This window comes from Pseudophryne corroboree, chromosome 12 (genome assembly GCF_028390025.1).
Source record: "Pseudophryne corroboree isolate aPseCor3 chromosome 12, aPseCor3.hap2, whole genome shotgun sequence".
Taxonomy (NCBI): domain Eukaryota; kingdom Metazoa; phylum Chordata; class Amphibia; order Anura; family Myobatrachidae; genus Pseudophryne; species Pseudophryne corroboree.
In genome coordinates this window covers 18,009,517-18,021,616 of record NC_086455.1, presented here as the reverse complement: position 1 = coordinate 18,021,616, position 12,100 = coordinate 18,009,517, and the positions used below count along the sequence as shown (strand labels likewise).

Sequence of the window (12,100 nt, the reverse complement as noted above, 5' to 3'; positions counted from 1 at the left end):
CTTGTTTAAGAAGCCCCGTCGGAGCCTCCGCACGTCTGCAGGAGTAAGGTATGTGAAACGGGGCGGTCAGCTCCCGCTGCCGCCCCGACGTGGGGGTACATAGTGCTTGGTGACGCCGCTGATCTCCCCTCTCAGGCGCCGCACGTTCGGCCACAGACCTCCGTGCAGGCACCGCGGCTCTCCCCTCTCAGGCGCCCGCACGTTCGGCCACAGACCTCCGTGCAGGCACCGCGGCTCTCCCCGCTCAGGCGCCCGCACGTTCGGCCACAGACCTCCGTGCAGGCACCGCGGCTCTCCCCGCTCAGGCGCCCGCACGTTCGGCCACAGACCTCCGTGCGGGCGCCGCGGCTCTCCCCGCTCAGGCGCCCGCACGTTCGGCCACAGACCTCCGTGCAGGCACCTCTGATCGACTCTCACAGGCCGCCGCAGCGCTAGCTTGATTAGCTGACGCTATTATACAGGAGCCCACCGCTGGGAAACACGAGGCACATAGCGCTCTACGATACCCGCTGGGGGCCCACACGCTGCGCTGCCGCTGTACTAAGAGCAGGCAGCCATTACAGGGGGGACAAATAATAATGAAGCAGAGAAATACTGCAGCAGCAGATAAGAGGCTGCAGGGATTGTTACAGTATAATCAGTGAATGTAACCAGCACTAGGATTATATGTATAAGTTAGCAGGGCAGCCATTTTTAACCATGCTTCCTGTGTCTTCCTGCTGTGATTCCAGAACGTTCCAGTACTACATCTCTACTCCACCGGAGGCGCAGGGGTGTTAGTGGGAATTTGGGATCACATTTCATAGTACTGGCCACGTGTACTGCACTGGGCCAGATATATATACAGAGACACCTTATTGCTATTTTACTGAGTCGTGCAGGTGTCTGTTTTTTGTGTATTGTCTGTCGCCATAATGAGTAAGGCACCAGCAAAAACTAAAAAGCATATTTGCAAAGTATGTGGCAGTGTGTTACCGGATGCATCTACCACATGTAAAGTATGTTTTGTGGATTCCGTTCAGAATACCATTTCTGCTCCGGTTTTACAACCAATTTCCTCACCTCTGTGGGGTATGTTAGTAAATGTACTGGAGAGATTTCAGACAGAAATGACCGCGGCTCGTCTGGAGCGAGAAACGTTAAGATCTGAGTCTAGGGTGAGCCCGCCAGATCTACCGGAGGCGTCTCAGCCTTGCGTAAGGTCCAAATCCATTTTGGGCAAACGGGATAATTTTCATATGTCTTATGATTTTCCAGTGTCTGCTATGTTGCATTCTGACGATTCCATGCCAGACCTCACGGAAAACGATGAGGGTGAGGAAGGCGAAGTGGAGTCAGATAACGAGGATGTTAACAGTTCCGGCATAGATGATCTCATCAGAGCGGTACGGCGGTCTCTAAGGTTTCCTGAAGCTGAGCAGCCTCTCACCAATGATCAGGTCGTATTTACTAAACGACGGAAGACGCCAGTAAGTTTTCCTGTGTCGGATTCTCTAAATCAGATGTTAGTAGAAACACGACAGAATCCAGATAAACGGTTTTCTATACCTCGCAGATTTAAGTCTAGTTATCCGTTTCCAGACTCGGTAACGTGTACATGGGAGAATCCACCAATAGTTGATTCTTCAGTGTCAAAGCTTACCAAGAAATTAACCATACCAGTGCCAGCAGCTACTACGCTTAAAGATCCTTCAGATCGCAAGATAGAAACTATGCTAAAAACCATGTATGTAGCAGCAGGTGTGATGCTAAGACCTGGATTGGTTGGCATTTGGGTAACTAAGGCGCTCATAATATGGCTTACAGAACTCAAATCTGCTTTACAGGACGAAAACCTGATAGTTCTGGTAAATCAAATGATTGAGGCTGTAGAGTATCTCTGTACAGCGTCTACTGACGTCTGTCAGCTCACTTCTCGTATTTCATCTTCGCTAGTTACGGCACGAAGAGCACTCTACCTGCGTACTTATCAAGCGGAGGCAGAGGTCAAACGAAGTATAGAGGCGTTGCCTTACGATGGCAAGAAGTTGTTTGGTCCAGAATTGGACGCATGGATTAAGGAGGCTACGGGAGGTAAGTCTGTTTTCTTACCATTGCCTCCACCTGCGCCAAGAAGAAGGTACGCTGGACCTTCGTTCAAATCCTTTAGACCTCAGCCCTTTCGAGGACGTGGCAGAGGATCAGCCACGCCTGCTAGACGTGGTCGAGGACGTGGTTTCCATCAAACCAACACAACTCGCCAAGACGCTAAGGTTACCGACAAGCCAGTGGCATGACGGGTTACCAGCCCATCTCGGTTCTCCAATTGTGGGAGCACGCCTTCAGACGTTCCATGGGGCGTGGTTCCACACATCCGCGGAGGGCTGGATTCGCAATTTAGTGTTAAAAGGTTACAAAATAGAGTTCGACTGTCTGCCGCCTCTGCGGTTTTTCAAGACAGGATTGCCTCTGTCGGACGACAAGAGGAGAGTTTTGCAAATTGCCATTCAGTCCTTACTGGATTCGGCAGTGTTGATTCCGGTCCCTGTACACCAACAGGGTCAGGGTTATTATTCAAGCCTGTTTGTGGTCCCGAAGCCGGATGGCTCAGTCAGACCAATATTGAACTTAAAGGGCCTCAATCAGTACGTAACTTACTACAGATTCAAAATGGAGTCTCTACGTTCGGTGATTGCGGGGTTAGAGACCAAGGAGTTTATGATTGCCTTAGACCTCAAGGATGCGTACTTACACATTCCAATTTGGCAGCCTCATCAGAAATTCTTACGGTTTGCAATACGCCAGAACCATTACCAGTTTCAGGCTCTGCCGTTTGGCCTGTCATCAGCGCCTCGGGTATTCACCAAAGTAATGTCTGTGATGATAGCTCACCTCAGATCCCTGGGAGTGACAATAGTTCCGTATTTAGACGATCTGCTCATCAAAGCTCCGTCTCAACAGATACTTACCCAACATGCGCTGCTAACATACAATGTACTGGTTCACCACGGTTGGATTGTAAATTTCAAGAAATCACATCTAATTCCGTCTCAACGCCTTCAGTTCCTAGGTATGATTCTCGATACGGTCAATCAAAGGATTTACCTACCACAACAGAAAGTACAAATGCTACGCCATCTAGTACAATTAGTGCTCAAGCCACGCACAGTGTCGGTACACTTGTGCATTCGCCTGTTAGGCACAATGGTGGCAGCGTTCGAGGCGCTTCAGTTCGGAAGATTTCACTCTCGTCCATTTCAGCTGAACGTGCTTGCCCAGTGGTCGGGCTCGCATCTGCAGATTCACCACAGGGTGAGGTTGTCACCAATAGCAAGAGTATCTCTGCTATGGTGGCTCAAGGAACACAATTTAACCGCAGGAAGACGGTTCGGAGTTTGCAATTGGATAATTCTAACTACGGACGCCAGTCTCAGAGGTTGGGGAGCGGTAATTCAAAATTGTCAGCTCCAGGGTCTCTGGGCGGATCACGAGAAATTGCTGTCTATAAATGTTCTAGAACTCCGCGCAATTTTCAATGCGCTACGACAAGCAGTGCACATGATTCGCTCTCAGCCTGTCCAAGTGCAGTCGGACAATGCGACAGCGGTCGCATACATCAACAAACAAGGAGGAACGAGAAGCCGCATGGCAATGCGGGAAGTAGCTCGAATCCTCAATTGGGCGGAATGCCACCAGGTGATATTGTCGGCCGTGTTCATTCCGGGAGTGGACAACTGGGAAGCGGATTATCTCAGTCGTCGGGATTTTCACCCAGGCGAATGGTCATTAAATCCAGAAGTGTTTCACATGTTGGTTCAGCGATGGGGTTATCCTCAGGTGGACCTGATGGCATCTCGACACAATCATCAAACGCCCCAGTATGTGTCCAGAACGAGAGATCCAAAGGCAGTCGCGGTGGATGCTCTCACTGTCGCGTGGCCGTACAGTCTTGTGTATCTGTTTCCACCGTTTCCGCTGCTCCCTCTGGTGCTAAAACGGATCAAAAGAGAGTCGCTCACAGTCATACTAGTGGCGCCTCATTGGCCTCGGAGAGCTTGGTTCTCGGATCTTCGAGGATTACTCGCAGACGATCCGTGGCCGCTCCCAATACGTCCAGACCTGTTACAACAGGGTCCGTTTCTTTACCCCGATTTAGCGCGGCTGCGTTTGACGGGGTGGCTGTTGAGACCGCCCTCTTAAGAAGAGAGGGCATTCCAGATTCAGTTATACCAACCATGTTACGAGCTAGGAAGCCGGTTACGGCAGCTCATTATTACAGAATATGGCGTGCATATATAGGTTGGTGTGAAGCTCGGCAATTTCCGACATCAGCTTTCAAAGTATGCCGCCTGTTGTTGTTTCTACAAACAGGGTTAGATGGAGGATTGCGTTTATCTACACTAAAGGTGCAGGTATCTGCTTTGTCAATTTACTTTCAAAGACGATTGGCTCTATTGCCGTCTATACGCACTTTTCTCCAAGGTGTACTCAGGGTACAGCCTCCATTCATTCCACCTACAGCGCCATGGGACTTGAATCTGGTTTTGGAGTTCTTACAGTCTTCATATTTTGAACCCTTACAACAAGTGGATATAAAGTTTCTCACTTGGAAAACAATTTTTCTCTTAGCCTTAGCTTCGGCAAGGCGTGTTTCGGATTTGGGTGCCTTGTCATGCAAGCCACCGTATTTGGTGTTTCATGATGACAGAGCGGAACTTCGGACGAATCCCGCCTTCTTACCAAAGGTAGTGTCATCTTTTCACATCAATCAACCAATAGTAGTTCCTGTGTTGACAGCACATTCTGGAACTCTGGATGTGGTTCGCGCATTACGCGTTTATGTATCCCGAACGTCTTCAGTTCGTAAGACGGATACGTTATTTGTTTATGATGCTGCCAAGATTGGTTGGCCAGCATCTAAACAAACTTTATCCAGATGGATAAAACTGACCATACGTCAGGCTTACCTTCATGCTAGGTTACAACCGCCTACGTCAGTAACCGCTCATTCCACACGTTCTGTGGGAACTTCATGGGCAGCTGGTCGTGGGGCTTCTGCGACGCAGCTTTGCCGGGCGGCTACATGGTCTTCAGTGCACACGTTTGTGCGCTTTTACAAGTTTGATACTTTTGCGGCATCAGCATCTAGCTTTGGCCGCCTAGTGTTACAAGTGCCAAACAGCTCTCCCGCCCACGGGGGAAGCTTTGGTACGTCCCAAGAGTACTCCAGTGACCCCTAGTGGATGAAAAAGAAAATAGGATTTTGGTACTTACCAGGTAAATCCTTTTCTTTGAATCCATAGGGGGCACTGGACGCCCACCCAGAGCAGTTTTACCTACTTGTGGTTAGTTCTGAGGATCTTATGGTAACACACTTTCACCGACTGGTTCAAGTTACAAGTGCTGGTTAGGGTGTCAACTGTTTAGTTGTCAGTAACGTTATGTGTTAACAACGTTAGTGTCAGTTATGTTATATGTAATACTCCATTATCAACCTCTCTTAATTCCTGTTCGGCTCAGTAAAAAACACTGAGATGTGCTCGGGGATATGGAGGGGTGGAGTGTTACTAAATTTAAATATTCAGTGCTGTTCCTACGGAAGCCCGTCCATATCCCAAGAGTACTCCAGTGCCCCCTATGGATTCAAAGAAAAGGATTTACCTGGTAAGTACCAAAATCCTATTTTTGTTACCCCAAGTCACATCTCAGCAGAAAAGGACACAGTCTTTTCAGTCTCAGTCCTTTCGTACCCATAAAGGCAGGCGGGCAAAAGGCCAGTCATATCTGCCCAGGGTTAGAGGAAAGGGAAGAAGACTGCAGCAGGCAGCCCATTCCCAGGAACAGAAGTCCTCCACAGCTTCTGCCAAGTCCGCAGCATGACGCTGGGGCCATACAAGCGGACTCGGGTGCGGTGGGGGGTCATCTCAAGAGTTTCAGCACGCAGTGGGCTCACTCGCAAGTGGACTCCTGGATCCTACACGTAGTATCCCAGGTGTACATTGGAAATTCGAGACGTCTTCCCCTCACAAGTTCCTGAAGTCTGCTTTACCAACGTCTCCCTCCGACAGGGAGGCAGTATTGGGAAAAAATTCACAGGCTGTATTCCCAGCAGGTGACAATCAAAATACCCCTCCTACAACAAGGGAAGGGGTATTATTCCACACTATATTGTGGTACTGAAGCCAAACGGCTCGGTGAGATCTAAAAGATTTGAACAATTACATACAAGGGTTCAAATCAAGATGGAGTCACTCAGAGCAGTGATAGCGAACCAGGACGATATGGTGTCACTGGATATCAGGGACGCTTACCTACATGTCCAAATTTTGCCCTTCTCACCAAGGGTATCTCAGGTTCGTGGTACAGAACTGTCACTATCAGTTCAGACGCTGCCGTTTGGATTGTCCACGGCACCCCGGGTCTTTACCATGGTAATGGCCGAAATGATGATTCTTCCTAAAAGAAATATGGACGCTTTCCTGATAAGGGCAAGGTCCAGAGAACAGTTGGCGGTCGGAGTAGCACTATCTCAAGTAGTTCTACGACAGCACGAGTGGATTCTAAATATTCCAAAATCGCAGCTTTTCCGACGACACGTCTAATGTTCCTAGGAATGATTCTGGACACAGTCCAGAAAAGGATGTTTTCTCGCGGAGAAGAAGGCCAGGGAGTTATCCGAGCTAGTCAGGAACCTCCTAAAACCAGGAAAGGTATCAGTGCATCATTGCACAAGGGTCCTGTGAAAAATGGTGGTTTCTTACAAAGCGATCCCATTCGGTAGATTTCACGCAAGAACCTTTCAGTGGAATCTGCTGGGAAAATGGTCCGGATCGCATCTTCAGATGCATCAGCGGATAACCCTGTCTCCAAGGACAAGGGTGTTTTCTTCTGCGGTGGCTGCAGAGTGCTCATCTATGAAAGGGCCGCAGATTCGACATTCAGGACTGGGTCCTGGTGACCACGGATGCCAGCCTGAGTGGCTGGGGAGCAGTCACACAAGGAAAAAAATTCCAGGGAGTGTGATCAAGTCTGGAGACTTCTCTCCACATAAATATACTGGAGCTAAGGGCAATTTACAAGGCTCTAAGCTTAGCAAGACCTCTGCTTCAAGGTCAGCCGGTATTGATCCAGTGGGACAACATCACGGCAGTCGCCCACGTAAACAGACAGGGCGGCACATGAAGCAGGAGGGAAATGGCAGAAACTGCAAGGATTCTTCGCTGGGCGAAAAATCATGTGATAACACTCTCAGCAGTGTTAATTCCGGGAGTGGAAAACTGGGAAGCAGACTTCCTCAGCAGGCATAACCTCCACCCGGGAGAGTGGGGACTTCAGCGGGAAGTCTTCCACATGATTGTAAACCGTTGGGAAAAACCAAAGGTGGACATGATGGCGTCCCGCCTGAACAAAAAACTAGACAGATATTGCGCCAGGTCAAGGGACCCTCAGGCAATAGCGGTGGACGCTCTGGTAACACTGTGGGTGTACCAGTCAGGGTATGTGTTCCCTCCTATGCATCTCATACCAAAAGTACTGAGAATCATAAGAAGGAGATGAGTAAGAACGATACTCGTGGTTCCGGATGGGTCAAGAAGGACTTGGTACCCGGAACTTCAAGGATGCTCACGGAAGAACCGTGGCCTCTACCTTTAAGAGAGGACCTGCTCCAGCAGGGGCCTTGTCTGTTCCAAGACTTACCGCGGCTGCGTTTGACGGCATGGCAGTTGAACGCCGGATCCTGAAAGGGCATTCCAGATGAAGTCATCCCTACCCTGGTCGAAGCCAGGAAGGATGTAACCGCAAAACATTTTCACCGCATTTGGCGAAAATATGTTGCGTGGTGTGAGGCCAAGAAGGTCCCTACAGAGGAATTCCAACTGGGTCGTTTCCTACATTTCCTGTAAACAGGACTGTCTATGGGCCTAAAATTAGGGTCCATTAAGGTTCAAATTTCGACCCTGGTCGAATTTCTTCCAGAAAGAACTGGCTTCAGTGCCTGAAGTTCAGACGTTTGTAAAAGGGGTACTGCATATACAGCCTCCTTTGGTGCCCCCAGTGGCACCTTGGGATCTCAATGTTGTTTTGAGTTTCCTAAAGTCACATTGGTTTGATCCACTCACCACTGTGGAATTAAAATATTTCACATGGAAGGTGAAGATTCTATTAGCCCTGGCTTCAGCCAGGCGTGTGTCAGAATGGGCGGCTTTATCATATAAAAGCCCTTACTTAATTTTTCATTCGGACAGGGCAGAATTGAGGACTCGTCCTCAATTTCTCCTTAAGGTGTTTTCTGTTTTTCACATGAACCAACCTATTGTGGTACCTGCGGCTACTAGGGACTTGGAGGACTCCAAGTTACTTGACGTTGTCAGGGCCCTGAAAATATGTTTCCAGGACGACTGGAGTCAGAAAATCTGACTCGCTGTTTAGCCTGTATGCACCCAACAAGAAGGGTGTTCCTGCTTCTAAGCAGACGATTGCTCGCTGGATTTGTAGTACAATTCAGCTTGCACATTCTGTGGCAGGCTTGCCACAGCCAAAATCAGTAAAAGCCCATTCCACAAGGAAGTGGGCTCATCTTGGGCGGCTGCCCGAGGGGTCTCGGCTTTACAACTTTGCCGAGCTGCTACTTGGTCAGGGGCACACCCTGACTGAGGAGGACCTGGAGTTCTCTCATTCGGTGCTGCAGAGTCATCCGCACTCTCCCGCCCGTTTGGGAGCTTTGGTATAATCCCCATGGTCCTGACGGAGTCCCCAGCATCCACTTAGGACGTTAGAGAAAATAAGAATTTACTTACCGATAATTCTATTTCTCGTAGTCCGTAGTGGATGCTGGGCGCCCATCCCAAGTGCGGATTGTCTGCAATACTTGTACATAGTTATTGTTACAAAAATCGGGTTATTCTTGTTGTGAGCCATCTTTTCAGAGGCTCCTTCGTTGTTATCATACTGTTAACTGGGTTCAGATCACAGGTTGTACGGTGTGATTGGTGTGGCTGGTATGAGTCTTACCCGGGATTCAATATCCTTCCTTATTATGCACGCTCGTCCGGGCACAGTATCCTAACTGAGGCTTGGAGGAGGGTCATAGGGGGAGGAGCCAGTGCACACCACCTGATCCTAAAGCTTTTATTATTGTGCCCCGTCTCCTGCGGAGCCGCTAAACCCCATGGTCCTGACGGAGTCCCCAGCATCCACTACGGACTACGAGAAATAGAATTATCGGTAAGTAAATTCTTATTTTAAACTTTGACAGCTTTGAAAGGCCCTTGCTAATAACGAGCCTTTAGTCTCTCCAGGCTTGTACAAAGAGGTCATTTCTCACAACATTGTTCTGGTGACTAAACGCTAGTTGTGTAACATTTCTCCTTCCGCAATCTGGAGGACACTGACACCATGGAGCAGGCACTTGATAGGTTACGTTTTCAGATATAAAGCTCCCACCTACCTCAGATGTGTAAGTGCTTAGGGAGTATAGATCTGCCAGGTTATCCCAGAGTGCTGCCTTTCGCTGACAGCCCTCACTACCAGGTGCAGCGGTCTGTTTCGGAACACAAGCCATGGTCACAAACTATTTAATCTGTTCAGAAACGGCAGTTCTTCGGGTTCTGTCCCCTCTGATTAAAGAGAGTGGTGCTACCTGGAAGGGGCTGGCAAAGCCTGTACCTATTAGTACCCACACCTGAGCGAAACAATTTGTGGGTCCCAGGGACCTTTCACTTTCCAAAATTGGAGTCCTGCTCCACTGTTTCACATATTATGGAGGGTGAGGGAAGGCAGCAGTTTGGATAGTACTTTGGTTCGGCAGCAGTTGGGTTAGAAGGGAGTAAGGGACAGCCAGTGCTGGGATAGGGAGGGGTTAAGGGTAGGCAGCAGTTGGGTTAGAAGGGAGTAAGGGACAGCCAGTGCTGGGATAGGGAGGGGTTAAGGGTAGGCAGCAGTTGGGTTAGAAGGGAGTAAGGGACAGCCAGTGCTGGGATAGGGAGGGGTTAAGGGTAGGCAGCAGTTGTGACGGTGCTGGAGGGGGTGAGGTGCAGACAGTGCTGGTGGTAGAGAGGGAGTAAGAGTAGATAGCAGCAGCTGGGGCAGTACTGAGGGCAAGGAGGAGGTTAGGGGCATGCAGTGCTGGGGGTAGGGAGGGGGATAAGGGTAAATAGCAACTGAGTCAGTACTTATGGGGACATGGGGGAATTATTGTCAGGCAGTGCTGGGGAAAGAGAGGAGGTCTGGATAGATGGCAGTTAAGGCAAGGAGGTGGTTAGGGGCATGAAGTTCTTAGGGTAGGGAAGGGGGTAAGGGTAGATAGCCTAAATTGCTGCAGTACTCCCATATTCCAGCCCGCCACACAGCCTGTGTGTTATAGGAAGCCCCCACCCTGCTACCCACTTGCACTCGAATCCTCTCAGCGCGCACAGTTTTCCCTATACCTCACATAGTACGCTGGGTGCTGCCAGAGCCATCTTCACACTGATCAGAACCGCTGCAGGGTGTCGCCTGCTGTCACATCATTGCCCAGTGCCCACTGCCGCTTCACACGCTGTCTGCCTGCAGCGGCACACGGGGAGGGAGGTCTCATCCTGCAGTTTCAAGAGGAGAAAAGGTCAGCGGCGATTGCATGGGGAGACCAGGGATTCCTATTGACTGAGGCGCACCCATGCCCGTGAGAGACGGATCGTCCTGTGGGACCTGCTCAATTTCCAAAGTGGATTCCTCACTGCCTATAGAGTGTATTTTGCGATCACTTCTTACTGTTACATCTGTCATTCTGATTATGTACAAGGGACACAGAGTTTCCTCCCTTCTGAGTGTCTGTCATCTTTCTCCCTATTCTTGGAAACTTTGTAAATTACAAAGTCAATAAAAGTTGAGAGGGGCGGAGCTCTTAGAGGGGAGTAACCTATTAAGTGCCATCTCCTGCAATACAACCCCATGGGATCAGTGTCCCTCAAATGGAGTCGGAGTGTGATGGGTTTAACAGTAAGTGCTAAAAATCATGTCTTTTATACCCCAGGCCAACCCTTTTGTGGAATCACCTAGGGAGGCCAATCCCGGGCCATTTTATCAATCACGGGTATCGGGATTGAAAAATGGCCAATCTCAGGATTCCCGGGATTGGCTTTTAACTATGTCGCCCCGCACACATAACTAACCGTATACCGCGGGCGAGTGGGGAACTCCACATTCTCTCTCCCCAGCGGCGGCTGATTGGCGCAGCGTGACCTCACGTTGCGCCGGGGAAGGAGGAAGCCAGGCAGGGTTGAGCTGTGGACGCTCAACGCTGATTCCTCAATCCCAGGGATTTGAGCATTGAATCCCGGCTGTTTTTGGCCCTAAATCCCGGGATTGGCCACCATAGAATCACCCCATTCCCTGCCATCTACTCAAACCTTCATCCTTCAGTGTGCAATGCCTAAGGGACCACGTAAGAAGGGTCTGACACTATGGTATTGTATAATGTAGCTGTGCTGTTTTTAAAGTAGTAGCTGTATTAATCAAAGATTCTTTTTTTGCTAACTATACCTAAATAATCTAAAGCTTCATATCGGAATGTGACGGCCAGGGATGCCTCGGTTTACTTGAAATTGAAAGTATATTTCAACTGTATTTATTTTTGCAGTGTTTTAATTCTTTATTCTGTTTTCTTGTCCCCTCTCCTTTAGCTAAAATGAGTTTCTCCTTCGTGACTGGGCAGAATCCTGATCTTTTTGCTTTTACTGGGAGACGTGGGTGCTTTTTAAAGAAAAATACTTTGAAAAAAATAAATAAAAATGGGGAATAAAAACATTTCATCGTCGTCATCCACTTTTGTTCTATCTGCAGCCCAATCAAGCAAACGGCATTGATTCCAACTGGCAACGTCAGCGCAGGATCATGGGCTTTTGCTTAGCCACATCTTAGGCCACTAATAATTGTAATGTTTGTAGCGTACCTGGGTCGTCTCAGCCAGTGGCAACCAGCAAAATGGTTTAAAATCTGAGGTTTTGTTTCCAGAACGTTTTTAGCGATCCATTACTACGTTTCGTGAGCTAATGCTTCTTTCCTGATCATTATTTTTTTTATTTGCTTTTCTTAAAGTCTCTTGCTGTGCTTCTACGCTGAAACTTTTATTTTTTGGGGGGGG

At 49.0% G+C, this 12,100-nt stretch overlaps 1 protein-coding gene across 2 annotated transcripts in view; it reads left to right on the top strand.

Moving 5' to 3' along the window:
- HDGF (heparin binding growth factor) overlaps window positions 1-11,763 on the top strand; it is a 43,253-nt gene extending 31,490 nt beyond the window's left edge. For both annotated transcript variants that reach the window (XM_063947130.1, XM_063947129.1), the window contains exon 7: window positions 11,640-11,763. In XM_063947130.1, the coding sequence (XP_063803200.1) occupies window positions 11,640-11,643 (4 nt within the window). In that variant the 3' untranslated portion in view covers window positions 11,644-11,763. The remainder of the gene's footprint in view (window positions 1-11,639) is intronic.
- Window positions 11,764-12,100: the final 337 nt, after the last annotated feature.